This window comes from Drosophila teissieri, chromosome 2L (genome assembly GCF_016746235.2).
Source record: "Drosophila teissieri strain GT53w chromosome 2L, Prin_Dtei_1.1, whole genome shotgun sequence".
Lineage (NCBI taxonomy): Eukaryota > Metazoa > Arthropoda > Insecta > Diptera > Drosophilidae > Drosophila > Drosophila teissieri.
In genome coordinates this window covers 1,730,560-1,758,429 of record NC_053029.1, presented here as the reverse complement: position 1 = coordinate 1,758,429, position 27,870 = coordinate 1,730,560, and the positions used below count along the sequence as shown (strand labels likewise).

At 47.1% G+C, this 27,870-nt stretch overlaps 7 protein-coding genes across 7 annotated transcripts; 4 read left to right on the top strand and 3 right to left on the bottom strand.

The window, feature by feature from the left end:
* Positions 1 to 20: 20 nt before the first annotated feature.
* Positions 21 to 885, bottom strand: LOC122611431 (exosome complex component RRP40). The gene has a single exon (XM_043784498.1). It carries the CDS (start codon positions 767 to 769, stop codon positions 71 to 73), a length of 699 nt encoding a protein of 232 aa, XP_043640433.1. The 5' UTR covers positions 770 to 885; the 3' UTR covers positions 21 to 70.
* Positions 886 to 1,402: 517 nt separating this feature from the next.
* LOC122611429 (enolase) lies at positions 1,403 to 4,608 on the top strand. Its single transcript, XM_043784496.1, has 3 exons — positions 1,403 to 1,557; positions 1,740 to 1,986; positions 3,020 to 4,608. Exons 2-3 carry the CDS (start codon positions 1,787 to 1,789, stop codon positions 4,332 to 4,334), a joined length of 1,515 nt encoding a protein of 504 aa, XP_043640431.1. The 5' UTR covers positions 1,403 to 1,557; positions 1,740 to 1,786; the 3' UTR covers positions 4,335 to 4,608.
* Positions 4,609 to 5,350: 742 nt separating this feature from the next.
* LOC122616170 (mitochondrial carrier protein Rim2) lies at positions 5,351 to 13,627 on the top strand. Its single transcript, XM_043791522.1, is given in 8 exon segments — positions 5,351 to 5,903; positions 10,871 to 11,075; positions 11,319 to 11,389; positions 11,452 to 11,583; positions 11,651 to 11,703; positions 11,706 to 11,923; positions 11,991 to 12,208; positions 12,640 to 13,627. Coding segments are annotated over 8 exon segments (1,071 nt in total). The 5' UTR covers positions 5,351 to 5,856; the 3' UTR covers positions 12,767 to 13,627.
* Positions 13,628 to 14,161: 534 nt separating this feature from the next.
* Positions 14,162 to 18,192, top strand: LOC122625938 (WD repeat-containing and planar cell polarity effector protein fritz). Its single transcript, XM_043805999.1, has 7 exons — positions 14,162 to 14,853; positions 15,437 to 15,737; positions 15,790 to 16,740; positions 16,801 to 17,309; positions 17,372 to 17,769; positions 17,827 to 17,986; positions 18,051 to 18,192. Exons 1-7 carry the CDS (start codon positions 14,436 to 14,438, stop codon positions 18,161 to 18,163), a joined length of 2,850 nt encoding a protein of 949 aa, XP_043661934.1. The 5' UTR covers positions 14,162 to 14,435; the 3' UTR covers positions 18,164 to 18,192.
* Positions 18,193 to 18,258: 66 nt separating this feature from the next.
* Positions 18,259 to 19,179, bottom strand: LOC122625937 (39S ribosomal protein L48, mitochondrial). Its single transcript, XM_043805997.1, has 3 exons — positions 19,047 to 19,179; positions 18,887 to 18,985; positions 18,259 to 18,792 (listed from the first exon to the last, which is right to left on the bottom strand). The coding sequence occupies exons 1-3, from the start codon at positions 19,056 to 19,058 to the stop codon at positions 18,358 to 18,360; spliced, it is 546 nt and encodes a 181-aa protein (XP_043661932.1). The 5' UTR covers positions 19,059 to 19,179; the 3' UTR covers positions 18,259 to 18,357.
* Positions 19,166 to 22,573, top strand: LOC122625936 (transmembrane protein 87A). Its single transcript, XM_043805996.1, has 10 exons — positions 19,166 to 19,376; positions 19,477 to 19,537; positions 19,632 to 19,717; positions 19,784 to 19,978; positions 20,278 to 20,436; positions 20,502 to 20,785; positions 20,945 to 21,160; positions 21,223 to 21,343; positions 21,419 to 21,572; positions 21,637 to 22,573. The coding sequence occupies exons 1-10, from the start codon at positions 19,269 to 19,271 to the stop codon at positions 21,861 to 21,863; spliced, it is 1,611 nt and encodes a 536-aa protein (XP_043661931.1). The 5' UTR covers positions 19,166 to 19,268; the 3' UTR covers positions 21,864 to 22,573.
* A 185-nt stretch (positions 22,574 to 22,758) lies between these two features.
* On the bottom strand, positions 22,759 to 24,811 carry LOC122621255 (F-actin-capping protein subunit beta). Its single transcript, XM_043799070.1, has 2 exons — positions 24,615 to 24,811; positions 22,759 to 24,333 (listed from the first exon to the last, which is right to left on the bottom strand). The coding sequence occupies exons 1-2, from the start codon at positions 24,615 to 24,617 to the stop codon at positions 23,506 to 23,508; spliced, it is 831 nt and encodes a 276-aa protein (XP_043655005.1). The 5' UTR covers positions 24,618 to 24,811; the 3' UTR covers positions 22,759 to 23,505.
* Between the last annotated feature and the right edge of the window lie 3,059 nt (positions 24,812 to 27,870).

Below are 27,870 nucleotides of genomic sequence, written 5' to 3'. Positions count from 1 at the left end.
GCATCAAAATTCAACAGCAGTTTGGCTAAACGTTTCTTTTTATATAAAGTAAGTAAACTAAGAACTAAAGCTAGGTCTGCAGGAAGTCTCCGAGATTGCCGCATATCTTGTCGATTTCCGCACATCCCGATTGCTCCAGCGCCGAAATGGCATTGGCGAGGGCCACGGTTTCTTTCAGGGAATGCGCCTTCAGCCAGATCCTGCCATTGACTCCCACGGCGATCTCATAGGGCAGTTCCCGGGTTAGAGCGCCGAGAACGGGGCAGTTTTCCCGCAGTAGCATCCTGCCCAGATTCAGGCTGCACTTGAAGAAGAATCCCTCGGCGAGGACGCCCAGTTTGCCACGCTTGCCCACCGAATTGACGCAGACCAGCTCCGGTTCAATGTCCGCGCTGGCATTCAGGACTCTCGCGTAGATCAGATCCCCTGGGTTCAGGTCCGGGCGATTCTTCTTGGTGGCCGCCTCGAAGGCGAGGTACGATATGGAGGCTGTGTCCGCTGCTCCGATGTCCACGCGATACAGATCGCCCGCCTTGGCCCGCACTATGCCCAGTACCAGATCTCCGCGCGCCGGGATGTACCGCCTCTGGTAGTTGTCCACCCAGAAGGTGCCGGGTTCCTTGTGCCGAAGTGGACCCGCCTTGCTGGCCACCACCGTGTCGTCCAATCGCCGCAGTCCGGGTCCGAGAATCACGCGCTTGCTCTTGGCCAGCTCCTCAATGGCCGCGATCCGCTCGCCGGGCATAACTATTGTGCTGGTAGTGCTCATTTTAAAGTGCCGATTTAAAAACTCCAAACAAAAAATCCGCGTGTGCCTTTCAAAACATATGGTCAAGTCGCGTGCTTACCAACACTGCCATTGCCAGCCCTGGTCTTTAAAGTTAAAATAACAGTTTTAGTTGCTGCTGTAATGTTTATATTCATGTTATTTCTTTGCCCCTTTTTTTAATCTTTATTTAAAAAGGCTCTGGTTTTTTTCTATTATTAAGATCTGTTTAAAAAAAACCCAATAACTAAGATATATTTAATTTAAACAGTATTTATCACTGATTTCTATTACAAAATGATCTTTAAAATGTAACTAATAATTTAAAGCGCTAACAGGGCGTGGGCGGCAATGTTAACCAACACATGCACTTATTACCCGATCAGCTGTGCAGCTCTAAACATAATCGTACGATTTGTTTAAAACCGCTTAGCATTTATTTGTCCTAATTTATGGAAGCTCCAAAGCGTGAGTAACCACACAAGTATGTGACTTTGAATGACCGATTGTCCAGAAACCACGGGAACAGTTTATCACCATTGGTTGTTACATTTCCCTTGATGCCATTTGATTGTTTATGCTTTATTGACGAGAGCATTTACTCTCCTGTAGATAGACATGCAATCCACAGCTGCGTGTGGAACCCAGTTCATCTAACCTTGTGCGAAGGTCAATTTTCCCCAAAAAATATAGGAAACATACCAGCAGGAACAACAAAAAAGGGAAAAACGCACCCCCACACTGAAAACCGGCGAGCACCTGGAAACGCATACATATAAAGGAGAGTACAAGTAAGTGGCCCTCTCTTTTTACATACATCTAGAGGTGGGCGAAAAAACATCGCCTAAGCTGAGCTTTTATGTATATTTACAATAATTCATCATATTGTATGTATCGGAAGATTTTTATATTGAAGATTTATATAACGAAACTTAACATATATTCTAGCTGATACTATTACTTATTTTTCAAGTTCCAAATGAAAAGCGTTTTCCCCGACGTCTTTTAAATATTCACACAATGGCTTGGATCTCGGGAATATGCAGGAGGACTTCCATCACTAATATTGAGTTTCTGCGTCTGCGCTTTTTGTCGTCGCTAGCGGGCAGCAAAAAATCGGCGAGCGGTTTCTCCGCGGCTTCGCCGCGTTTCAGAAGCAAATCAGCAGTCAGCCAGTTCTCATCTGGATTTAAATTTGTGCAGATCCGCAAAAGTACTTGGTATGTATAACGCTAGACTTGGTGTGTGTTTGTGCATCCAGCTTATGAAAATATTTAATTGTTTTATCTGCGAACCTCATAAAGATCACTCGCAATCGAAAGGCTTGAAAATCGGGCATTTTTCGCAAGCGATTTCCGCGCGATTATCTAACAAATGGTGCTGTGCAAATTTTAAAGTGGCTCATTTTCGTACATTTCCAATCGATCTAATTGCACAAATCTAATAATTTCAATTGACAGCAAATTGCCGTATCGCTGCAGTGGGATACTTTCGTTTTTCGCAACTTTTCCACGTAGTGCGGCTTTGCTGGACGCCTCACTTTGGGTCTGACCTTTAAAAGTAGCTTAGAGGTCATTTGGTTGTTCGCAGAGAGAAAACTGAAAACTCTCCCACTGAGACAGCGGAAAAGCGGCAAGCGGGAAGCGGGAAATGCCGCCCGTGTCAGTGACTCTAAATAATTTTAGAAATATTTAACTGAAATCTGAAGACAAATTAAATATAGAAAACGCAGAGGGGGCATTTCGAGACTACGAGTATTCCATGAAGAAAGTCACACCCAAGTGGGGATACATAAACTTACACCACTCGCCGCTCAAATTGCAAGTGATTACAATTCTTTGCACAAATAAAGTTTATATACTATAGTTCTCATATACATTTATGTATATGGAAGCTTTGACACATAAGGCTAAAATTATAGCTAAGCCATATCCTCTTTTCACTTCCTTTGAAGGATTTCCTAGTTCCTCTATGGTACCCATTTTTCGGGATTTCAACAAATTTCCAAATATGTCACCAAACATTTCATTTCATTCAACTGTCAACTTAGTTACAATTTGCCCATTTTTGAATTTAAAAACCTCAAGTTTTCAAGCAATGGCGGGGATTTCGGGAATATTCTGGAGCACATCCACCATTACCACCGAAAGGCCTCGTCTGCGGTCAGCCATTTAATAGAACACCATGCCCAGATTGAAACCCCTGATAGCAAAACCACTAATTTGCCGTCCTCATGGACTTTGGTTTTTGCAGTGACAGCAACGAGATGACCATCAAAGCGATCAAGGCCCGTCAGATCTACGACTCCCGTGGCAACCCCACCGTGGAGGTCGACCTGACCACCGAGCTGGGACTCTTCCGTGCCGCCGTCCCGTCTGGCGCCTCCACCGGTGTCCACGAGGCTCTGGAGCTGCGCGACAACGACAAGGCCAACTACCACGGCAAGTCGGTGCTGAAGGCCGTCGGCCATGTGAACGACACCCTGGGCCCCGAGCTGATCAAGGCCAATCTGGATGTGGTCGACCAGGCTGCCATCGACAACTTCATGATCAAGTTGGACGGCACCGAGAACAAGAGCAAGTTCGGAGCCAACGCCATCCTGGGTGTTTCCCTGGCCGTGGCCAAGGCTGGTGCCGCCAAGAAGGCCGTGCCGCTGTACAAACACATTGCCGATCTGGCTGGCAACAAGGACATCATCCTGCCAGTGCCCGCTTTCAACGTGATCAACGGAGGCAGCCACGCCGGCAACAAGCTGGCCATGCAGGAGTTCATGATCCTGCCCACCGGCGCCACCAGCTTCACAGAGGCCATGAAGATGGGCTCCGAGGTGTACCACCACCTGAAGAACGTGATCAAGGCCAAGTTCGGTCTGGACGCCACCGCCGTGGGCGATGAGGGCGGCTTCGCCCCCAACATCCAGTCCAACAAGGAGGCCCTGAACCTGATCAGCGATGCCATCGCCAAGGCCGGCTACACCGGCAAGATCGAGATCGGCATGGATGTGGCCGCTTCCGAGTTCTACAAGGATGGCCAGTACGATCTGGACTTCAAGAACGAGAAGAGCGACAAGGCACAGTGGCTGCCCGCTGACAAGCTGGCCAACCTGTACCAGGAGTTCATCAAGGACTTCCCCATCGTCTCGATTGAGGATCCCTTCGACCAGGACCACTGGGAGGCCTGGACCAACCTGACCGGCTCCACCAGCATCCAGATCGTGGGCGATGATCTGACCGTGACCAACCCCAAGCGCATTGCCACCGCCGTGGAGAAGAAGGCCTGCAACTGCCTGCTCCTGAAGGTCAACCAGATCGGTACCGTGACCGAGTCCATTGCCGCTCATCTGCTGGCCAAGCAGAACGGCTGGGGCACCATGGTCTCTCACCGTTCCGGCGAGACTGAGGACTCGTTCATCGGTGACCTGGTCGTGGGTCTGTCCACCGGCCAGATCAAGACCGGAGCTCCCTGCCGCTCGGAGCGTCTGGCCAAGTACAACCAGATCCTGCGCATCGAGGAGGAGATCGGCGCTGGCGTCAAGTTCGCCGGCAAGTCGTTCAGGAAGCCGCAGTAAGCGCAGGCCACTTCGAAATTCCAACCACACCAGCCCCATCGAATGAGATCTGGATCTTGGAGAAGGGAGCTGGACGCAGTAGATCCAAGGAAAGGCGGCGGTGCAGGTGCTCGTCGAACTTCAACTTTCGGAATTTGTGTCTGGCGCACAAGTACATCAGAATTAAACTACCAAACCCATTTGCTGTCTCTATGCTTCGTTACTAGACATTATTATCAATGTTAAACCTTGATCTAATCATTATTTATAAACAAAAAGCCCAAAAAACACTAAACACTATGTGCGAGATGTTCGTTCAGTTGCCGCGCTCTTGGAATATCTTCGCTTTAGTCGCTGTAATCGTTTTAAAATTATAAATTGATCTACACAAACACCAAAACCCACAAACAGACAGTTATTCACTTCAAAAATGGTTCGAAAACAGTTGTTGTTCGCTTCAAAAACGGTTCGAAAACCATTGTTGAGACATACATAGAGTTTAAGCGGAAAGCTGTTGAAATATTCTCATCGAGTACACGGTGTTCAGTAGTCGAGACCTTTGGCAGATGGAATAGTACACCAAATATTAAACGTATTCAGATTTGTTGTTGATGTGAAATAAAAGTATAAAAAACACTTAATTATTTTTAACTCGCTGGTGGCGTTGCCAGATCTTGTGAAAGCTGGTAAGGGATCTTCAAAATTTGCAAGTATTATAGAAATTAAAATTAAAAATTGAAAAAAACATTGTCTAGGATTGATTGGCTGGCTCAGATTGTTTTACCTTAAACAGATAAATTAATTTATTAAAATTTGAATATGATCTCTTTGTTTCAATTTTTATCTTTGCTTTCCACCAATGTATTTCAATAAGCTTATTCAACTTGCTTGAAACGGATTTGAATTTCTAGGGTGGCCCAAAATGGCGCACAAAGTGGCGCCCTGAACCGCACTTTTCCCCCCATTCGTGGGGCATTTTTAGGCATTTTCGTGCAGCCTCATGGCGGCGGCATGTTTCCCCAGTCGCAGTGCGGTCACTCTGATGGACGTGTTTTCTACAGCGGATCAAAAATAAATTACTGCAAACCTAAATCACAAACGCTCAGGATCGGCGAGCTCGAAATCGAATCAGTCCACCGGTCGACCGACGGACTTTAACTGCGCGCCTAGGCTAACCGTAGGTTAAGTTACCGCTCATACGCTGCAAGCACTGCAGTTGCATAACCAACCGTTGCCGCAAACTTGCAAAATCACATCGCAGCGAAAGCCCACAAAGTTCAAAGGACAATAGAAAGTGGCAAGTGGCAAGTGGCCAGTGGCAAGAGGAAGAGGAGTGCGTGCTGAGCGGGTCAAGAGCCCCTCCTCCTGGGGCCTCAGCTCCCCCCCTCGTTCCTTACCCCTCCGCCCACAACGTGCCTTACAAATACAGTGCGTTCCCCTTAAAAAAAACCAAGTGCGCGTTAACTCCCAGTAACTAGCTGCCCAATCCGTCGCAGGAAGCGGAGGAGGAGGAGCAGATCCCGGAACTGGGCAGGCAGCGAAGATGGCCCAGAACACGGCCGACACCCTCATCCACCTGATTGCCGGCGGGTAAGTAGCCCCCGCAGAGCCGGAGTCTCGATTCCAGAGCCACCCAGAGCCACTGCCTCTACTGCGTCTTATCGCAGGTCAGGCGATCACCATAGTTGAAACCGGTTTGCCCGGCCTTTGGTTGTAATTGTGGGGCGAGAACGTCGCAATTGCGATTAGATTTGGCTCGCGAATGGGACGCAAAGTGAACTTTTTATTTTGGCGCCATTGCCAAAAGCGAGGAAAGCGAGGAGATCGAGGAGCGCGAGGAGTCCGGAAAAGAAAGGCCGCCAGAGCAGGGAAGACACAATCTGATCTTGGGGAGGAAGGCACGCTGCGTTCACGTGCTTTTGGCCATGTTTGTTGTTCGGCAGCGACAGCTGCTGAAATCGCCGCTGAAATCGCAGCTGAAATGAGCGAAATACAAAACAGAACATAACACAATTGATGAAATGCCTGCAACGAAGAAACATCCATAAACAGAGCACTTCTGGGTTCAATTTCCCCCAGGCAATGTCCAATTGGATTTATTCCCATTCCCCTGGACAGGCTTCAATTGCTTTGTTGTTGCTGTTGTCGTTTCCCTTGTGCCTTTTGTGGCCGCTGTTTGTTTCGTGTGGCTATTTTTAGACGCGTCGCATCTGAATTTATTTGTGTTTTCACCTGCACCCTACACACACAACAGCCCGGCACATCAGTTCCGCCCCCAGCGGGAAACCAGTTTCCAGCACCAAGACGAGCCCCTGGTCAATCGGGAAACGATATGAATCTGGGCTTTGTTATTCATGCTCCACAACTCCGAGCTTCGTTGTGTATTTTTGCTTGATATTTACATGTTGTATAGTAAACAAGTGTGTATCTTTAATGCTTTACTTTATTTATAGAGCTCACCACTTTTCAATATTTTGATTGCAGTGACCTTGGTGGAGGCCTTTGATGGCATGACCCGCACTAGTAATTCCACTTCTAATGCCAACGCCACAGCGGCAATCAGGTCTTTCCGGGCAATTTGCCGGCCGGCAGTGCAAGTCCACTTATCAGCGGTGCAAAAGCAGTCACACAATTGGTCGTAGGACTCCCTGTCCACATGCATCCCTATCCCTATCCGTATTCGTATTCATATCTGTATCTGTATCTAACGAGCTGCTGGCACGTATGCGTAGTACTGGAAATACGAGGCGCGACATGCACGTTGCAACCTGAGCTGGCTAGCAGCTAATACCTCAGTTGTTGTGGGCGCCGCCCACTTGGCGTATCTCGTGTTGGTGCACGTTGGGAAAACAAGCCTCCACACATTGCTATCGCCGCATGTAAGCCGCTCGGCAAACAATCAAGCGACATCCATCTAATCGGCCACCAGAGGCCTCCAAGGGGCTTACATAAGTTGAAGAGGGCAGTGCACAGTGCACATTGCTTTGAATGCATGCCTAATATTGTTCCAAGATCGGAAAACTGCTTACTCTGGGCTTTTATAAGTAGCTGGCATTTTTAGTTTACTTTGTGTATAGTAAGGTATTTGCAAAGTGACTGATCTATTCCCTGAAACTTTCGATTTGGCACACCACATTGCGCACATATAATAATAGGTATAATAAATGGGTGGTGCATTGTGCGCTTCCTACATACGAGTATCTGCTGCTGTTCGTCTAGAAACAATTCTAAATTGAGCTTGGCAAGCGATTTCGAATTTGTTTTGGTTCTCAGCGAGACAGCCACAGCACACAGAACAGGCAAATAAACTTTTTCTGGCACACTGACTCAGTTGAAGGCGATGGCAGGTGGGGACTGCAAGTTGCCACAAACAACAGAACCCCAAGGTGTTCTATGGGGTCTCGGGGATAATGGCAATGTCACTACCAGTTGCACTAGGCTCCTGGTCTGCTTTCTCTCGCTTCTTATATCATTATAATACCCCAAACTTTTCCATCAGCCGGCATTTGTTTACATCTTGCTCGACCAGTTCAAAATATCCAACAAAATGTTTTTCATTCGTGTCTCTCCGCACGTACGCATATTTCAAAGAGTGCTTCTTTTTTGTACAACTTAAAAGGTAGCAAGGAGGGAACCTTAATGAAAAAGGTACATTTCATGCTGCGTATTACTCGAAATGATATTCATATTTATTTTATACCTCTAGGCACGCTGAAATTGTGTCAAGGGCGTCGTTTTAATAGCACTCTTGATCTAGACACACATTTTCAGATATATGCGGAAGCCTGAAATGCGAATGAAAATTCGAATAGAAGATATAGATATAGAAGGTCGCGTGCCAAGTTGTATTTGAAAAAAGTGGGTAAACTAAACTCTATCATAGTTCTGCAAGTAATCAATCTGAATCAGCTTGGCACACAGAGCTACTCCCCAACCTTCGATTGCTTTGACCCATAAACAATAACATTGAAAACTTTCCATAGATTTCGTAATCTCTAGAGTAGCCAAAAGCAGCAGGAGCCAAAGAAAGAAAAAACGTGAAACAAAAACGGCATTGATAAGCTGGGAACGCAGGTCTGCGAAACGCAAAACCATTGAAAAGCGCGTACTATATTCGCAGTGATAAGCAAAGTCTGCCCGAGAAGCAGGCGTCTTTATCAGACGTCTTTGCCTCGAGCACCTGGACAAAAGTCACCCCAGCAGAGCTGACGCATTTCTCCAGCCGAATTATCACACCGAGTTCGTGTGCTCCCCTTTTACCTTTACCTACCCCCATAGACGAAGTCTGCGGGTCCAAAATTGCGCTCTTATCTCCGCAACGCGTGTGTTTTTCGGCAGGAATGTCAAGGAACAGATAAGTCGCACCGGTTAATGTGAATGCAAAATGCACGATTCTCGCACATGCGTCGCCAAAGGCCATCGATCGGGAGTAGCTACATATATGCAAATATATATATAGATATAGATATATCGGGCCAAACGAACTTGGATGCACATGTACACCTCACTAATTGAGCATTTCACATGCTTTACAGACGAAACTCTTTAGTGAGAAACTCTTTAAGTGCTTGGCTCAATATTTACCCACGGATTTATTTGCGATTGAGCCAGTACTGCGATCTACTTTGAATCTGAGCTCGTGAGCATGACTGGCACCTTTGCTTGATATATAGCTCAATGGGTATCCAATAGTTCGAGCAGTGCCCTCTAATATTTCCCCTCATTTATCACACTTTAATTGCTGCTTCGTCACTTGCAACTGGTGAATCGAGTCATTAATCGTACCCCTGAATGCCGACTTATGCCTGGATTGTTTGTCCAACTGTCTGGGTAAATTGGAATGGGTAGCAGTTAGCTTCATACTCGCCAACGAGATGCTAATTGAAGCTGAATAGTCGAGTGCATTGATCAAGTGCGTTTCATAGTTATGAAGGATGTAGGATGAAGGGAAAGTATGCAGATTACCCAGCATATGGCGTGTTTAGTTAGCCACTGAGATAATTGGCCGCAGGTTCCATTATGTCATAGCCATTAGACATACCAGATTCCAGGCGGATCGGGCAGCCGTAGAAGTGCTCTGTGTCCAGTGGACGTAGCTCCCTAATGGACCTGCTGATAAGGGGCTGCTTTTGTGCGGTCAGTGCAATTCATGCGCTGGCAGGCAGCAAAGGTTATCGCAAGTAGAGCCGGGTCAATCCGCAACCAGTTTGCACTGGATTGCCGTAGCCGGGAATCGCAGCAATCGCCTCCAGATTTGCGAAATCAAACGACGCCAGACGGCTGATTAAATGTTATGAATGTTATTTTTACTACTTTATTGCTCCGGGATTAGGGCAGCCAGCCAGGCATTCGTGTCTGTCCCCAAAGTATCCAAGTATCCAAGCTCATCGATCAAACTTCTGGCCGCCTTTTTCACTGCCACTCAATTTCCGCTTCTGAGTTGCATAACCTTTTCCCCTTTCGCGAGTTTATTGCCGCCGATTATGGTGACTCAATTTCACAATTCACCATTCCCAATTCCCAGTTGCCAACTGCCAACTGGCAATTTACAAGTTGGCGATCACGAGCTATGCTTCTGCAAACAGGCGCCCCTATCTTTCTAGATAGCCGAGTTCCCAGCTGCTGTTTTCCCCATCGATAGAGGCAACTGTGTTGGCTTTTGGGAAAGGTCGTGTATAATTAATTTTTGGGGGCAAACAAGTTATTAATCTTGGGCAAACCAGAAGTCAAGGTTGAGGTGGCTCACCTGCACCTGAGTGCTAAATGGGTTATTTCAGTGATAGAAAGTGTACTAGATCTTCATGTAGCTCCAATTTACACAGGTTTCACTTGCATCTCCTTGTGCTTTTTCGCAGCTCAGTAAACAAATCAAATCAGTCGACCTTGCCTTACTTACTTGCTTACTTGCACTTGGAATTTGCAACGCATCGAAGTGGAAAATGTTCCATAACTATAATGCCACTTGGTGGACAGCAGCTGCTCCTTCCTGCCCGCCCCTCCCAGATCTCCACCCTTCCATTGCATTAGGCAAACGCCACTCATTTCCGATGCAGCCAATCAAGAGTGGCCAGCACTTAAATCGAAATGGAAATCGAATGGATTGGCAGGGGACATGGGACATGGTACATGGTGCTCAAGTAGTGGGCTATACTATATGTGCTATATGCACGGAATGGAAGCACATTTTTAGCCGGCGAATTGCGCAAATCCAAGAAATACGAGTTTGGGAAACAGATATTTTTCTGCCTGCTTGATTGCCAAATGAGATTTATTTTTGTGTTACTCATAGTTGAGCATTTGCCATTGAAAATGGGGCGGCATATGCGAGTATGTACGTACACTTTAAAGGACTTTTGTTCTATTTATGTCTGCCAAGCTATTTAAGAAACCTAAAAGTTGAATTTAAGAAAACCTAAAAGTTCATGAATAGAATTAATAGTGAGAAATGTAAGTTACTTAAGAGGAAGTTTCTTGATTCAAGTCCGCTGCTGTCACTATTTTTGGATGAGATTACTTACTTGGGCCTGTTTCGTTTTGTTTTATTTTCATGCGCGCAGATCCGCTGGCACAGTGGGTGCCGTGGTCACATGCCCCCTGGAGGTGGTGAAGACGCGTCTGCAGAGCTCCACGGCGTTCATGACGCCCACGCGGCTGGCGGAGAACGCCGGAGGACCGGCGAATGGTGGCCAATCGGAGCTGCTGCGGCCGGAACAACGACGTAAGCTAAGCACAACGATATTACGTAACAGATCACAGCCACAGGTGATTGGGGGTGTGCGTAGGGTAGTACCAACTTCTTTTACCTATTCTCTCATGCCCATCTAACCCACCCACCGCCCACTGCCCACTGCATCTAAGCCACTGCCACTGCATCCTAACAAGCTAAAACCCGACTTCCGAGCGGTCTCGTTCCACCTTCGATCGATTCCATCGATGCCTTCATCTCCATTGCCGCCAGCCTGGGATTGGAGTGGTTTACTAACTCAACCTGTTTTTGCCTTGCAGATCATGGCCATTTCACACTGCGGCATCTCATCCACAACGCCCAAGTCCATGAGCATCGTGCAGTGCCTGCGGTGAGTCAACTTTATCCTCTCCCATATACTAGAATACTTTATGCTTACTGCTGCACTCGCAGGCATATCGTCCAGAACGAGGGTCCACGCGCCCTGTTCAAGGGGCTGGGTCCGAATCTCGTGGGCGTGGCCCCATCCCGTGCCATTTACTTCTGCACCTACTCGCAAACCAAAAACACGCTCAACAGTCTGGGGTAAGTCCGCTTGATCGCTGTACATGCAACTGGGCAGCCCCATTGATTACCGCACTTGAATCCGCAGCTTTGTTGAACGCGACTCGCCACTGGTGCACATCATGAGTGCGGCAAGTGCCGGCTTGTCTCCTCCACGGCCACGAATCCCATTTGGTTTGTGAAGACGCGCATGCAGCTGGACTACAACTCCAAGGTGCAGATGACCGTGCGGCAGTGCATCGAGCGGGTCTACGCCCAGGGTGGCGTGGCCGCCTTCTACAAGGGCATCACGGCCAGCTACTTTGGCATCTGCGAGACCATGGTTCACTTTGTCATCTACGAGTTCATCAAGTCCAAGCTGGTAAGTAGCTGCATTCAATGCCGACTTGCTTAGTTGCACTTCAACTTATTGTTTCTTTTTCTGTCAGCTGGAGCAGCGGAATCAGCGGCATACGGACACCAAGGGGTCGCGCGACTTCCTGGAGTTCATGATGGCCGGCGCTGTGTCCAAAACAATCGCCTCCTGCATCGCCTACCCCCATGAAGTGGCACGCACTCGTCTGCGGGAGGAGGGCAACAAGTACAACTCCTTCTGGCAGACCTTGCACACCGTTTGGAAGGAGGAGGGCAGAGCAGGACTCTACAGGTGGGTAAAATGGATAGTATGGGGGGATTTTCCAAAGCAATCAGTTCGGGATTCCCTTGCTCAGAAAATTCCCTTTTAAATACACCTTGGTACAGATTAAATCTCCCAATTGCCTTGGCATTTGACTGAGGTCTAGAAAATCCCACAGCACCAAAGGGAATCCCACTTCGTATCGACATTTCAGAATGTTTTTTATAAAATATATATGCACTTTATAGAAACACACTTTTCTGCTCGATCATAGCTAATGAATTGCCATAATGCGCCACCCACGAATTCGCGAAATCTATTTAAATTCTTTTGCGTCGCATATTTCTGTTTGTTTACCTTAATTTGATTATCACTCGCGAGCGTGCTCACTCGGTGTGTTTTATACGATGGCTCTGGCACCGCAAATTCTCCTACTAATTGTACTTTTTACTACTTCACAGAGGCTTGGCCACGCAGCTGGTGCGACAGATTCCCAACACGGCGATCATGATGGCCACCTACGAGGCGGTGGTCTATGTGCTCACGCGGCGCTTCAACAACAAATCGAACGAGTTCTACGACTTTTAGAGGCCTTTCAAAAAGGACTGGTTAACGAAAACTAGGAGGAGGAACCCAATCTGTGCATATGTAGACGCGACTGCTGCAACTTAATTGTAATTTGTAATCTTACCCCGTTTTTAGACGATCCAAACCAACGAGCGCAAATTCTTAGTTAACTAGCTTCTAAGTCACACATGAAACGAACTCGATAGACTTAAGACGTTAGACGTTGAACGTTGGCCAACATTACGAAATGAGAAGTAAGAAACACGCACCAGCATCGAAGTGCACCATCCAAACTGAAACCCATTTTGCTGCTGTATGCTACAGAAGGATCTGCAAGGGAAACGTTATCAAAATTCAAAAAGGCTGCTATTTAGTTAAAGTTACAATATATATTGAGTGTATAAATGTGGTTGATTCTTGGATACGCGGATACTTGGATATTTGATATAGTGTAAATAGGACTCGATTCGTTATTTTCGCTGAGAGTGTGTTGTAAATAGTTGAAGAGTGAGTCCACTGGCGTTGCAATACGGCCTAGTTTTCTTAGTTGTAAGCACAAAATGTTGAATCGGCCGCAGTTGCCAGTAGATGCCGCTCTATATATATATAGATATTGTAGATCCGACCGATCCCATACGTACGCTAGCCTTAATTTGTACACGTTTGCGTTAAGTTTCCTCAAGTGCGATATACAATTTAGTTACCATTACTCTACCACTACTTTAGTTATGTTAATACTATTATCATTGCTGTTTATTTAGTCCACTAATTAGCTAGTTAGTGAGCTCCGCAGCGAGCCATACTTCCCCCCCCAAAAACGTATTTCACTGATAACTAAGGAAACCACTGTGAATAATTGATTGCAATCCAAATTTGCTGGTGAAATCAATAAATACAACAATTTTGTTTAAAAATATCCCACTCGTTTGCTGTTTTATGTCGCCTGAGCTCTAATTCCCTGCATAATCTTATCGCCCATCGTCTGCAGACCCTCGAACATAGTTCGTCTTGGAAAACCAGTCTGCCGGCCATAAAAGCGAGATGAGATAAGCCGATTTGGCCAAGATAATACGTTTTTTCCTCAACTAACTGATTTACAGTGATTTACTGGCTTGCTATTACACTGCGAAAGTAGTAGTAGCTCGTTGCAAATATTTCAGACTTAAAAATTTCTGTACACGGATATTAAGTTTTCAGAGATAATATTATATTTAATTTTGAAAAATTCCTTTGCTGAAAAGAGAATTTAAAAAATTTAGACCCTGGTTCGGGTCAGGGCTAAAAACATAGCATAGTCTGGTTCAACACCAACTGGCTCAATCGAAGATCACCACCACGTGCACGATCGCAGCTCTAGGCCATCTCCATCAACGCCAACACGCTCAACAACGTAACGAGCTGCCGTCTCTAGTGACGTAAGCAGTGTTTCGAGCAACAAGTTTATTTTATTTTCATAAACAAAGTTTGCTGAAAGCGAAAAATCCTGGCCCAAGTGCTGAATCGTCGGCTATTCCGCGAGCAACCCTAATAACAAGTGAAAGAGCAGCCAAAGAGCAGCGCACTTAACCCGGATAGAAAGCAATCGGTGCAATTGGAGCAGCTTGAAAGGCGAACGCCAGCAAATCAAGAGAATTGTTAATCGAGTTGACACCCATTCCACCATGCAAATCGATGCACTGGAGGCCTGAATATGCTGCTCAGCGAGACCCACTTCTGGACCACGGTGCGGGAGGATGTGGTGCGGATCAAGAGCCAGGACCTGGGCGCCTTCCGCTACCTCAGGCAGCGCGACAAGGAGCAGGAGCAGCAGGACCTCGCCTTCCTGGCCAAGCGCGACTACACGGAGCGTCGCAATGGACTCGCCGTGCTGAAGAACAGCGGTCGCAAGTCCACCGGCCGCTTGAAGGACAACCTCAAGAAGCTGGAGGATCTGCTGCGCCAGCACAGGATCATCCACTCCGAGTGGCAGGACGCGGCGCAGGTGCTGCTCCTCTTCGCGCACGGCCTGATCGCCCACATCTGCGTGGACATCTACACGGGCGACATCCTGCGCATGGTCTTCGAGAAGTACCTGGTGGGCAAGCTCGCCTCCGAGGTCATCACGGATGGTATGTGCGCAACTCTCCCTCTTTTCACTCCGAAAGTCCCACCACCTCGTTGTGCCCTCCACCCTGCCCATCATCGCATCCAAGCCATCTGCATGGGCATCTCGGCATCTCAACTTACAGAACTCGAAAGTCAGTTAACATGCGCCTGCTTCTATTGCCAGCACGCAACATTTAGTGGTTACTACACGCCTAATTAAGGGTTCCTCGTCATTGGATCGAATTACCAAGTGAGCCTAGGGTATCACCCAGTCGGCAGAGTGCAGTCGGCATCTTGGCCTTGCTCCGCGGAGCGCTGCTTGTGCAGTTATGGAGAAATTTGCATTGGCCGCTGCAACGCTGCAACAAGTGCGACTTGATTTGCACTTTCCCACACCAACACAGCCGCACGCACACATGCAGGGGCATGCAATTATTGTAATTTTTAATTAATCTGCTGGCTTGTTTTGTTGCCTGTAAATATGCGAACCTCAAGCCACGAACCCCGAACCCCTATCCCCCATCCGCCATCCAGCAGCTTTCCATGTTTTGTTCGAGTCACTCATTCAGCTTTGTCGCTTGCGTTTTTTTCTCGTTGGCCCGCCAGCTTTTTTCACCCGTTCCCACATCGTCTTGGCCTACAATACCAACCAGCTGACGGTGGTGCATCTGCAGCGGCCTAATGCGCGCTCCCAGGGGCCGGAGAAGATCGCGAACATGGACCCGCGCATCTTCCACGTGATCATACCGGGCGCCACAGAGCGCAAACTATCCCGCCACCTCACAGTCAACGGCAGCTTCGATCTGTTCGTGGTTTGGACGCAGTCCTCGCAGAACGAGGTCTACCCCTGGAGGCCCACGGTCAGGGACCAGGATCGCGCCAACATACATGTCTTCAAGATCAAGGGGTATGTTCCATTCAACTGCAATCCAATAACCCAATGTAATTGCTTTGCTTAGTTTGCAGCTGGAATCGATTGCCTATTGCTGGTCGGAGAACGATCCGCTGTGCGTGGACTTCCTGCGGAGCAGCGAGAGCCAGATCATCACGCTGGAGCAGAAGGTGTCCCGCAAGGGCGACATAAGCGCCGAAATCTGCTCCTACGAACTGGCCGCCGGCAAAATGCAGCGCACCGCCATCACCTCCATTCCAATGGGCGCACAGATCTGCTCATTCGCCTTCAGCCCCGACCAGGAGAAGCTCTTCCTGGGCAGCATCGATCGGAATATTTGCCTGCACGATCTGGTCCAGCAGTCGACGAAGTACGCCAACCAGATTGAGATCGTGCCCAATCAGTGCGCCTGGCACTGCGACTCCGCCATGCTGTGTGTGGCCAACGAGCGCTCGGTGCTGCAGTGCTTCGATCTGGCCCTGGCCACCATTGGCCATCAGCTGGTCAGCGAGAGTGTGACGCCGTCCAGCTTGCTGGATCTGTCGCACTACTTCGTCGCCCAGCCCACGCTGCTGAGTGTCGCCTTCAGCCGCAAGCCAGATTTGTCCACTTTTAAGCACACCTACGCCCAGACAGATTGCCTGCTGCTGCTGATCTACGAACAGGGTCCGCTGGCCTGCATGCGCATCTTTGGCGGCACCGGAATGCGCGGCGATATCCACAACTCCGGACTCACGGCGGACGTCATTGCGGACAAGTATCTGCGGCTGCAGCAGCCGGACAGGGCGGTGAATGTGCTGGCCGCCCTCAACTGGGAGACCTACGGAGCCATGTGCCTGATTACGCTGCACAAGATAGCCAACTATGTGTTCTTCGGCGGCGACCAGCGACGCCCGCGCATCGAGCTGATGGCCAGAGCGCTCAAGACATTCGCCCACACGCTTTCCGAGGAGACGAAGGACGAGTTCAGCGATCAGGTGTACGACCTGAAGCGTCGCTTCTGCTTCTATCTGCTGCGGTAAGTTGAGTTCATCTACGCCTGCCATTTTGTATGCTGAAACCTTTTGATTGCTTGCAGCAAAAACCTATTCGCCGAGGCCTTTGAAATCGCGCAGGATGTGGCCGACTATGACATCTTCATGGACCTGTACAACCTAACCAAGTGCATCTCCAGCCTGAGTGAGTTCGCCCAGGTGGCCTTCAGCCAGGCAGCTGCCATAATCCACGAGGAAGATCGTGCCAACGGCAATCTCAGCCTGACCTGCGACCTGCGCTCGGAGTCCGCCTGCTCGTTGTCCACCTGCTCGGACTTGTTGCGCGTTCAGGGCGCGCTCACAGCTCCTGAAACCGGACTAGGCCCAGGTCAGCCACAAAGCCAGCAGGTCCTCAAGAACTACGTGCCACCGCTGCCCTCGTTCAAGTCGAAGGTGTTCAACGCTGAGATGATCAAGATCAACATACCCAAACCGGAACTCAGGCCACCCTTGCCGAAGGTTTCGCTAGCGCCACCAACCTCTTCGCTGGCGAGTCTAACCCTGAAGTCCAGCAGTCTGCAGCAGGCGCCCGCAAAGAGTCTACACTCAAATGGTTCGTAAGAGGAAGGGCTGCCAAAGTAAATTCTTCAGCACTTCCAGTGTTTATAATTCCAGGCAATGTGTGGTCCCAGGATGTGCCGGATCAGACGGTGGGTCTGCCCATGGCTAGTAGCCCCCTGCCTCGTCTTCCGCCTTCAAGCATTCCAGATCAGAGCGCCCAGCTGGGTCAGTTCAACACGTTGCCAGCTTCGCCTCCGCCGACAGCCGCCTATCAGCCGAAGTTTTACCAGCATCCGCTTGTCTCTGGCAATATACCCGCCATGCTGCCCTCGCTCCCCAGCGAGGACTACCAGAAGCGCCTGCTGCTGAAGAAGCCCACTGCATCCATATTGTCCACCCCGGCGAATCCAGCCCCCGCGAACGGAGAGGCCCCCGCCACCCCCGCAAAGTCACAAACGGCCGAGAAGAACAAAGTAAAATTCTCGGATACAATACAGGTGGCAGTGGTGCCTGTAAGTTTAGAAACCAATCGAGGATGTGCCAGTTTATTAATGCTTTTGCTCCACCAGGAGATTCCGCGCAAGGAAAAGCCCATGCCTCCCAAGCGAAATGGCTACTCCAGGCCAGCAGCGCGACACCTGACCAATCCTAAAAAGGAACTCGCAGACAGCCTGCCGCTCTGTCATCCCAACGACGAGTACCTCAAGGACTTCAACCCCATAACTACCAGTGGGTATTAGTTGAGGTTACCCACATCTCCTTGCTCCATTGACCCATTGTCGTTTGTTCGCAGATGTGACCAAGCCGCCCATTCGACGACGCGAGGAAGAGCCCAAGAGCAGCAGCAAGGGCGGCAACTCCTCCTCCTCGTCGTCCATCAAGGTGGTCCACTTCGGAGTGGTCTAGTAATCCATAGTGCAATTCCTAAGCGTACACCACTTCGGTTAAGAGCTGCGTCTTCCAATCGTTTGTAACTATTGCCGTCCCAGTTAGTGCAAAGCTTTAAATAGGAAAGTTTTTACTCATAGGTTCTCTATACTCTTTACACAGGTTACTCATTAAAGCCTAGCATTAAATGTTTGCCAAATCGGAGGCGCCGCCTACTTCTTCTTGGTGGTGGTGGGTCCGCCCATGCGCTCCAGCTCGTCCTTCAGGTCGAGCAGCTCCTTGTCGGGCACGTAGCGTCGCTCCTCGCAGTCGTCGGTGTGCTCCTGCACCCTCAGGCTCACTCCCTCGGGCAGCGCCGCCTGGGCAAGGCGCAGGAACTGCGGATACACTGGCGCATCCACGTTGGTCAGCTGCAGATTGCGCTCGTACGTGGTCAGCTTGTACTCCGACTCGATGACCGTGGAGTTGGGACGCAGGCGCTGCACCGTCGTCTGCTGCGGCGGCAGGGCGTAGCAATCGGAGACGTCCAGGTCCAGGTACTCGGCCACTCCGTGCAGAAACCTCTGGTAGCTCTCCAGCTGCGGATAGTCGTAGCCCTTGATCTGCACGTTCAGGCTGTCGTACTGCGGGAACTTCGGCTTGAGGGACTGCAAAACGGAGGGAATGGGAGATAAATTACTATATAAGATAGTTTCAGTGCTTAGCTGCCTAAAATGTATGAGATCTCAGTTCGGAACCCACCTCCAGGTAATCCGGCTCGTAAACACTGCCACTGGTGCTGCGCACGGCAGTTGTGGTTGCTCTTGGCACCTGCAGCGCCAGCCGCACACTCGGCACTATCTAGCACAACATAAAACATTAGTTTTAATAGAGATTTTAATATATATCTTCAGCTATTTACCCTGCGCAGCATTTCGTTGTTTTCAATTCTCGCAGTCAGGTTATATCACCAGCTGATGGCGTGCAGCCACACTAGGCCAGCGCCACGGTCACACTGGCAGATGCGTCCGATAGGCTGGGCCAGTGTTATCGAAGAGCGATAGGCACCGATAAGTTCGGACAAGTAGAAGAGGAAATAATATTTGTATTTACTTAAGCCCATCGTACGCACACAGCACTCGAAATGCAGGGATCGGCCACGCTCTTGGTGGTTGCGTTGGCGCTTCTGCTTGGCCCGGCGAACACGGCCGGCAAATCGGATCCGGGCATCGTGGACGTGCTGGTGACCACGGTTAGTATGCGTACCACACCACCTCAGCCCCAAACAAATGGGGGAATTAATCCGTTTCCGGCTACGTAACCACTGTCTCGTCCTGTTCTAACCCACACAGGACTTGTCCAGCATCCGGGAGCAGCGTCCGCTGCTGGCCAACACCAATATCTACGCGCAGAGTAAGTACAGGCGGCGGCGGAAAACGCGTGACGAATGCCTACGACTTACCCACTTACCCCTTTCTTCCACACCCTCCTGCTTTAATGGTTCCAGTTAAGGGCTGCAACTCCAATATGGAATCGAACCTGACCATCATGTTCCGGCTGACGGAGCACCCCTGCATCTTCGATGACCGCACGGTGGGTACTCCGCTTCCATATGGCTCCGTGCCCACTTAATCCCATCAATGTTGTATCCCAAAACAGCTGCAGGCCATCGCCCAGAATTCTACGCTGCAGAAGAACGTCACCATCAATAATGTCATCACAGAGATTACGAGGACATATCCCTGCAACGAACTCATCGTGCTGGCGATAAACAAGGACAAGCTGGTCGAAGGAGCAGCGATCCCGACACCGGAGCCCAAGCATCCCATGCTGGAGCACAAGCACCCACTTTCGGTAAATGCGACATTTGTGTATATCAGCGATAAGTAGAAGCACGGCAATTACCCAGGCGCAGCCAAACATTTGAGGCCTTTCCTTATCAGCTTATCTCTTTAAACAGGGTATTCTGTAGGTAGGCAGGGCATACTGCTTTTACAGCCTGCATGAAACATTTCCGGTCATTCGAATAATTTGGGTATAGATTTTAGAGCACGCCATATCATTGAGTGGTCTAATCGGTATCAGTTTTCCTAAAAGCAGTGAAGGCGATACACAAGCCACGCAGTAATTGAACAACTTCCGTTTCCTTCCAGCCCACAACGAGTCCGATTGCGAGCGTCAAGGAGGATGGCATCTACGAAATCGAAGTGAACATCGGAGCGTCCCAGTCCGCGCAGTTCAGTGCCGTGGTGCACATAGAGTTCCTGGGCCCACACGGCTACATCTCGGCCATAGATTGGCCATTCTTGCCGGTAAGCGACAAGTACTTCAAATTCTATTTGTTTATGCTTCATATGCCTGTTTATTTTACCCACAGTTCTATCTGATCATGTGCATTGTTTACGTGATATTTGGAATTATTTGGCTGTTTGTTTCATTCGCTCAATGGCGAGATCTTTTGAGAATTCAGTTCTGGATTGGTGGCGTCATACTGCTGGGAATGCTGGAGAAGGCCTTCTTCTACGCCGAATACCAAACGCTGACGAACAAGGGCGTTGCTGTTCAGCACGCCGAGCTGGTGGCCGAGTTTGTGTCCTGTGCGAAGCGAACGCTGGCCAGGATGCTGGTCATCATCATGAGTCTGGGCTTTGGCATTGTCAAGTGAGTGGAACCACATGTTTTATTCGATCATAAAATGAACGACCATTAAACTACCGCCTGCAGCCGTTTGTAGTTATTAATTATACTTATTGTAAAGCAGCTGCTGATAGTAACCGATCCAGTTTAAAGTGATTCCCTAATCCATTTCATCTCTTTCAGACCCCGCTTGGGACCCATGCTGCATCGCGTGGTGGGCGTGGGAACCCTCTACTTTGTGCTGGCCTGCGTGGAGAGCTACTTGCGCATCACCAATGTGAAGACCGATCGCAGCGAGTTGCTGGTGGCGAGCATTCCACTGGCGGTGCTGGACACGGGAATATGCTGGTGGATTTTCACATCACTCGTGCAGACCACTCGCACTCTCAGACTTAGAAGGTGACTACTGCGAATTATGAGGATGATTACACTGCTACAAATATGTACATTTCACATTCCAGGAACATGGTCAAGCTCTCACTGTATAGACACTTTACCAACACGCTGATCTTCGCGGTTATCGCTTCCGTCATCTTCATGCTGTTTGCGCTGCATTTGCGTAAGGTCGAGAATTGCACGCCTGTGAGTTATTGATTAGCATATATGGAGCTGCGAACGTGGGCTTACTGGTTTCAAATGGGATTTTGTGCTTTTTAGGGCTGGCGCGACATTTGGGTGGATACTGGTTTCTGGCACATTCTATTTTCGGTTCTGCTGCTGGTGATTATGATTCTATGGCGACCAACGAATAACAACCAGCGCTATGCCTTCACCCCGCTGCTGGATAACCCAGAAGACGAAGACGACGACGGTAAGCTAGAGCTCGAGATTTACCTGCGAGAACAAACTCCAATTGATTGTTCACATTTTGGCAGACGAGGAGGATCAGTTCGTGGCTGATGCGTACGGCGTGAAGATGCGCGGCCAGAATGGAACGCCGAAAACGTCGACGACTTCAAGAAATGCCACGACCACCGAGGAGGACGACCTGCGCTGGGTGGAGGAGAACATACCATCTTCGATGGCGGACTCGGCGCTGCCCATCCTAGACTCCGATGAGGAGATCATCAACACCAAGTTCGAGGTGTCGAAAATGCAATAAGCTGTGACTTTCGCTGGACCGAAGAGACTTTTTACGCATACTTTTGCACATTCACGCAAACCGTGTCGCCCGCCAGCAGCAAGTCCCCCAATTTGCTATGTATTTCTTAGTTCTATCCGCCATCGGGGAGGAAAACCTTCATTGCTGTGCTGCGCTGACACTGATCTTCCAATTTCGAGAACTGTTTGTCCGGCCACGCCTTCTGAACCCGTGTAAAATATTGTATGTAATCGTAGTTCCTTCTACGCGCACGTGCTCCCCTCTAAATAAACCTAACTTATTCATAATACCTAGCCTAAGTTGTAGATACCTACGCGACGAACCGAGAACTTAATTTAAAAACTTTTTAAAAACGATTTCACTTCTAGTGCTGAGCCCCTAGTGCACTCGCACATATGTGTGAGCGAGCTATTGGTGGTCGCCTCATTGTATGTATATAGCTGGTAACACGAAACGAAACGATCTATATAATTGTACGAGTATTCTGTAATAACTATGATAAAACGACGATGTCGGTCGATGACAATGTCGGGGAATCTTTAACTTAAACTATTCGCTGATAACTGAAAAGATTAAAAGTAATTGTCTAAGTAAGCACACATTCGTTTGCGTCACACACCTCAAGGTATTTAATTACATATTTTTAATCGAACGGTCTTAGATTTTCATAAATAAATGCAATCGTATCTTAAAGGTAGCCATGAACCAAACTGCCCCTGTTTTCGTTTAGTCCTTATCTAACTAGCTTATGATATGATACAAGTTTGTCATGACTAAAAGTACAACATGGTAAGCATCAATGCAGTCATATATAGTATGTTTTATATATCTTATCTGTTGCGATAATAGGTTTGAACGAAGAAGTTTCCCTTTCCCCCAATGAAAAGCCCGGAAGTTATAATTCAATATTTATTAGTTTTCTTTGTATAAAATTTCTCTTTGCCTTCCAAATTTTTGTTAAAAAAATATTAAGTAAAGAAGAAAGGTAAGGTGCATTTCCTCAGATAATACAATCACAAAGCGATTTCAGTTAATATTTTGCTTCGAGCTCCTTACTGTTAGAGTACACACAAACACAAAGTCACAATTAATAAACACAATATTTATTCGCGGAAGGATTAAGAACGAAACTCAAGTGCCTCAAGTGCCCCGACTTCGGTGCAAATATGCATTATTACAAATAAGATACAAATACTTATGGATACTGTCTTGAGGGCGGCGAAGTTGGCATTTTCGGCTGAACTCTGGATGAAGCGCGACTCTAAACTGCAACAATGTGGGAGGACAGTTGAAACGGGCGGGCGGGCAAATTTACATTAATATGTTTCTCGCGGTGTAACAATTTTCTCATGTAACAAATTTACTGCCTAGAAATGCGTATTTAATATTTTAGTCTGCTTTTTTAGTCCAGTCTAAGCGAAGTCCTCCAAGCTGCTCGGCAAAAAAGGGCGAATAACATCGAATTGGGTGGGTGCAGCCCGAAATATTATGAAAATTATTTCTATTTATGACAATATTTAGTAGCGACGTCAGTGCCTTGCAATTCGCACACTACTGCACTCTCTTTGGGAGCATTCGGCTTGTGGGACCCCCATGGACTGGATTGGTTTATGTGGAAATTCAGCCTTCAGCCGCTCAGTACTCAGTTCGATTCGGGCTTGACATTGCGTCGCAGGATGGCCGCTGCGAGGTCCTGCTTCATGGCCGCCTGTTGGCGCTGATCGGCCAGCGATTGTGTGCTCCTTAGTCCGTTCACAATGTCCTTGGTCTTGCCAAAGTAGATCTCGTTCAGCGTGTTCCTGATCTTGTTCTCCATCTCCTCGACCATCTTGCCAATGTTGGCGATGTGCGGCGACGACTCGCTGACGTTGGCGTCCTGCTCCTGCTGGCGGGTGAGCGATCCGCCCAGATTCATGGTGCCCGAGCCCTGTTTGTTGGTCTGCAGCCACAGCATTGCCGTGGAGGTGAGCTTGTAATGGGCCGTCCTGCCGGTGGTCTTCTCCTGAACCTCGACCACATGGATGGAGTCCCAGCAGCCGCGGATCATCTTGCTGCCATCTCCCGCCTTTTTGATCAGTATAACGGCGGCAAACCCGTGGTCCAGATCCCATAGGTAGACGGAGGAGACGCCTCCCTCGTAGTACATCTCCCTGTACTGATCGAAGGCATAGTTGGCCTCGATTTCCAGCTTGCGCAGTCGTTCCGAGGGCATTTGGCCATCCTCCAGCGGCGGATAGTAGGAGTTCGACCAGGGCGATCTGTAGGAGTCCCCATCCCGGTTATAGTCGCACAGCAGATAGTCCTTGCCGTGCTCCTTGTCCTTGGCGATCTTCAGCGGTTGGTCCACGGACGAGAGCAGGTCCTCGCAGAGATCGGGGGCCAAGTCTATCAGATCAATGAGGTTCTTCTCGATCTGCTGGGGCGGCAGCCTCCGCATCAGATCCAAAGCGCAATCCATCTGCATTTCCGACTGAAAGAGCAGAGATACAGATACACCAGTGATACCATTGAGTCACTGCAGCGATAAGAGAGCCGAAAACCGAAAAAACCCCTCCGCTTTCTACTGCCACCCGGCAAAAAGAGGATTACCATATATGGGCATTATTTGAGGCCACTGGCCGCCGCCCCTGTGGAGCTTCTCTCCGTGGATTAGGTGCCTTGGGTACCTTCGCCTTGTGGATTGGGCGGTACCGTCCAAAATCACCGTTTGTTGGCCTGCTTTTTTCTTGTTGCTATTGTAGTATTACTCACCATTTTGTTACTTTCTGCTTTCCCTTGCTTCGACGGTTTCACACTGTTTACGTTGCAGGCCTCCGTTCGCTGGGCTGGGCCAATCTTAAACGCTAGCTAGGATTTCGGGCTTATATTGCAAGTGATTGCACTAAATTGACTCTTTTCTTTATTATTAGGATTTTTATTTTTGCTATGGTGTGCTAGAGCTGGAACACAGCCCGATACTTATGCGCTATCGATGATTTCGGAGGGGCATCGATTGCTTGCACAGTTCGGACTATCGATTTCTTTACCTATCGACCGGAAGTATTTGAAAATAAATATAACAAATGGCGGTTATTTTTAAACTTATACTCTTCATATGTGAGCCATTTTTAATGGAAACGATTTTAGAAATAAAGATAATTATAAACCCAATCCGTATGAAATAAAACCATTGTCTTACTTTTATTATATTTTAGCAACAAGTTTATTGAATTTAGTTTCGTTCATATACTTTTATGCTTAATTCCATTCTGGTTGCCCATTTCCTCTCCGTGTTTTGTGAGTTTCTGTTACAATGCGTTTGGTTTTGGTGACTGTGGGTTTAGCTTACTCGTAGTTTTTAATATGTTACACAAAAATGTATGGCATAATCGAAAGTTTTCTTTTTTTCCGAGTTCGTGTTTAAAATATATTTAAGCTGCTTCGCTTGCGCACTCTTCAGATATACATACATACTTATTTAGAAATCATATGCGTGCTCCGAAAACGTATCCTTCTGAATCAATCCTTGGACTTCTTGATTTTTACATTAATGTTAGCCAAATACGTAGCGTGTGGGATTTTACCTCGTTTAGTAGTAGTAGTTCAATAAACTTAATTAACCGCTTTGGTTTTAGACTGGCGCTTCAAAGGCGCTCTTTAGGTGTATACTTCGACCATATACAATAAATGTAAAATCTCAGACTTTAATTTTTAACTAAGGTGCACTACATACAGAAATCGTTCGGAGAAATGTGAACTAAATCGAGGGTTTTGTTCGCAGCTGGGTTTTTTAGCCTGGGTAAAAACTGTTACAGGTGACTTGTAAAATTAGGGCAGGTTTCACTAATCGCGAATAACTTAGATAATTATAATTTGTATTTCTTAGTCGTTCTTTTGAAGTTTAATATTTCGGCTAATTAATATTTATTTACTTATGCTCGGTCGCATTCTAGACACTGTGCCAATATTCGAAATCAAAAGCGGTTTCAGATTTAATAATAATACATAACTCCATTTTCAATCGTATCGTATTTCTCGTTTCATCTTTTTTTCTTTCGCTCAATAATTATGCAACACTTGCTTATCAACGCTTTGACAATCAAATGTAATCACAGTTTTATGTTTTCCTTCTTTATATAAACTCATTTTCATTTAGCTATTTATTTCACTATTTTCGCATTTCGCGTTGAGTATGTGTGTGTGTTTCTGTGAGTGTGTTTGTTGTGGTTTGTTCTTCTTGACTCTTGACTTGTGTGGGTGGTAAAACTAAAAATACTTAGGGGTGGTAAGTACACGCCTAGTCCTCATGTGCTTCAAAAACTCACCTAACCTTCCATCCATCCTCAATTCTCGATCTTCAATTCTCAATTCTCGATCTTCAATCCTTAATCTTCAATCCTCGATCTGCAACCTAAGTGTCCTTCCTTTCGGATCCATGCTTATGAACATCTCAACTCACTGATCCTTGCCATGATCGCATATTAGATTATTAATACTATTACGTATTTAGAAAACTTTAAGAATATTGCACAACTTGTGAAAATGCTGATTCTGACTGCCCTCTCGTTTCGTTATAAGTTTTTAAAAATATTTCATTTAATATTTAATACCTGAGTTGTTCATAATCGTTTCGCATGATTATTACATCCGTTTTTTTCGGTTGCTTTCATTATTTTTTAATCGTAATACATATCGAAAAAAGTTTCTGTTTTGTTTTTTGTTTTCTGTTTTTTTTTTGTTTGTATTAAATGCATGTATACATCGTCGTGAGTCTTGATAATGCCCTGAGTTTGCTCCAAACGGATTTGCGTTTTTTAAAACTATTTTTTGTTTTTCGTTTAACCTTATTCACGTAAAGTACTCCTCATTCCGAACTTCTTTCTCAAGTGGACCGTTGTCGTCTTTGGATTTCAGTGGTTAAAATTTCGTTTGGGTAATTCGAAAACTTTTCAGTTCAGAACAAAGTAAATCGAATAGTTCATCGTGGTAACTTTCATGTGTAACTCAAGTTCTGTTGCGTTCTGGTTTCAAATAAGTGGTCCAAAATAAAGGGAAAACCAAAAGGGGTTTAAGCTGTTTGATAACTGAATTTCAATCCTAAAAAGTCACACCAACTGTCCGTTTTTTCGAGCGACAGCCATTCTTAAAATTTTAACTTTATATTTATGCCGAAAAATTTGTACGATTTCTTCTTTATCGATTCCACGCCTCTATATATATTTAATTAATTTTAATTTATCTGCTAAATTTTGTTTGTTTTCTTTTCCTGAAATTTTGTACTCGTCATTGTTCCAAAAGTTTTTTGTAGTTTTCAAGTGTGACATACGCAATACGAACGCAATTCGAATGGGAAAACTAAAGCGAGGGTTCAAATCAAAACCAATCAAAACACACACATTAAATATAATTTGTACTTCCTTCGATCCATCGTGTTAGACAAATTTACAACAACTTGATTTACACATTGAGGGGGAGACGTGGGAATGCTCTATATATGGGGTATACTCGTACATACCATGGCGTACATATACATACAACTATGTAGCTTCGTCAAGCATTTTCATCTTCAAATTTCAAATTTCGCATTGAACTGAACTGTAAAGTTGCTTAGGCCTAAACACATTGAGTTTCATTAAATTACTTTCGATAGTCGTAAACTTTAGTATACATATTTCGTTACATTTATGTTTTTTGGGGGCAGTGGGGTCATAATCAGTGGGGCATAATCAATCGAGTCCAAAATGCTGTCAGTACTGTGGGAATCGGGGAATATGGGAATTTCGAATTGTGTTCAATTTGGTTAACCAATAAAATTGCCAATTGGAAGTGGTTTGTGTTTTTTTTTTTCTGGGGTTTAACATTTATTTAGTTGCATTTTGTTTTAGCATTTACGTGTTTATAGATTATAAATTTAGGTTTTATCGTATAATTGTTACAAATTAGAAAAATGTGTATAATGTAATGCGTAAACAAGCCAATTTGCTGCGATCGAACAGAACATCAAATCATACAAAATATTTATTACATT

Bases quoted from the DNA above. Each gene is read 5' to 3' on its own strand.
- LOC122625937 (XM_043805997.1), bottom strand. The intron at 18,793-18,886 runs GTGGGTTCCGAA...TCCGTTTTGCAG, and splicing joins ACGAGCCGGATTACCTGGAG to TCCCTCAAGCCGAAGTTCCC.
- LOC122625938 (XM_043805999.1), top strand. From the start codon at position 14,436: ATGCTGCTCAGCGAGACCCACTTCTGGACCACGGTGCGGGAGGATGTG. The intron at 14,854-15,436 runs GTATGTGCGCAA...TTGGCCCGCCAG, and splicing joins CTCCGAGGTCATCACGGATG to CTTTTTTCACCCGTTCCCAC. The intron at 17,987-18,050 runs GTGGGTATTAGT...GTTTGTTCGCAG, and splicing joins CTTCAACCCCATAACTACCA to ATGTGACCAAGCCGCCCATT.
- LOC122611429 (XM_043784496.1), top strand. From the start codon at position 1,787: ATGGCTTGGATCTCGGGAATATGCAGGAGGACTTCCATCACTAATATT. The intron at 1,987-3,019 runs GTATGTATAACG...TGGTTTTTGCAG, and splicing joins CAGATCCGCAAAAGTACTTG to TGACAGCAACGAGATGACCA.
- LOC122611431 (XM_043784498.1), bottom strand. From the start codon at position 769: ATGAGCACTACCAGCACAATAGTTATGCCCGGCGAGCGGATCGCGGCC.
- LOC122625936 (XM_043805996.1), top strand. From the start codon at position 19,269: ATGCAGGGATCGGCCACGCTCTTGGTGGTTGCGTTGGCGCTTCTGCTT. The intron at 20,786-20,944 runs GTGAGTGGAACC...CATCTCTTTCAG, and splicing joins CTGGGCTTTGGCATTGTCAA to ACCCCGCTTGGGACCCATGC. The intron at 21,161-21,222 runs GTGACTACTGCG...TTCACATTCCAG, and splicing joins CGCACTCTCAGACTTAGAAG to GAACATGGTCAAGCTCTCAC.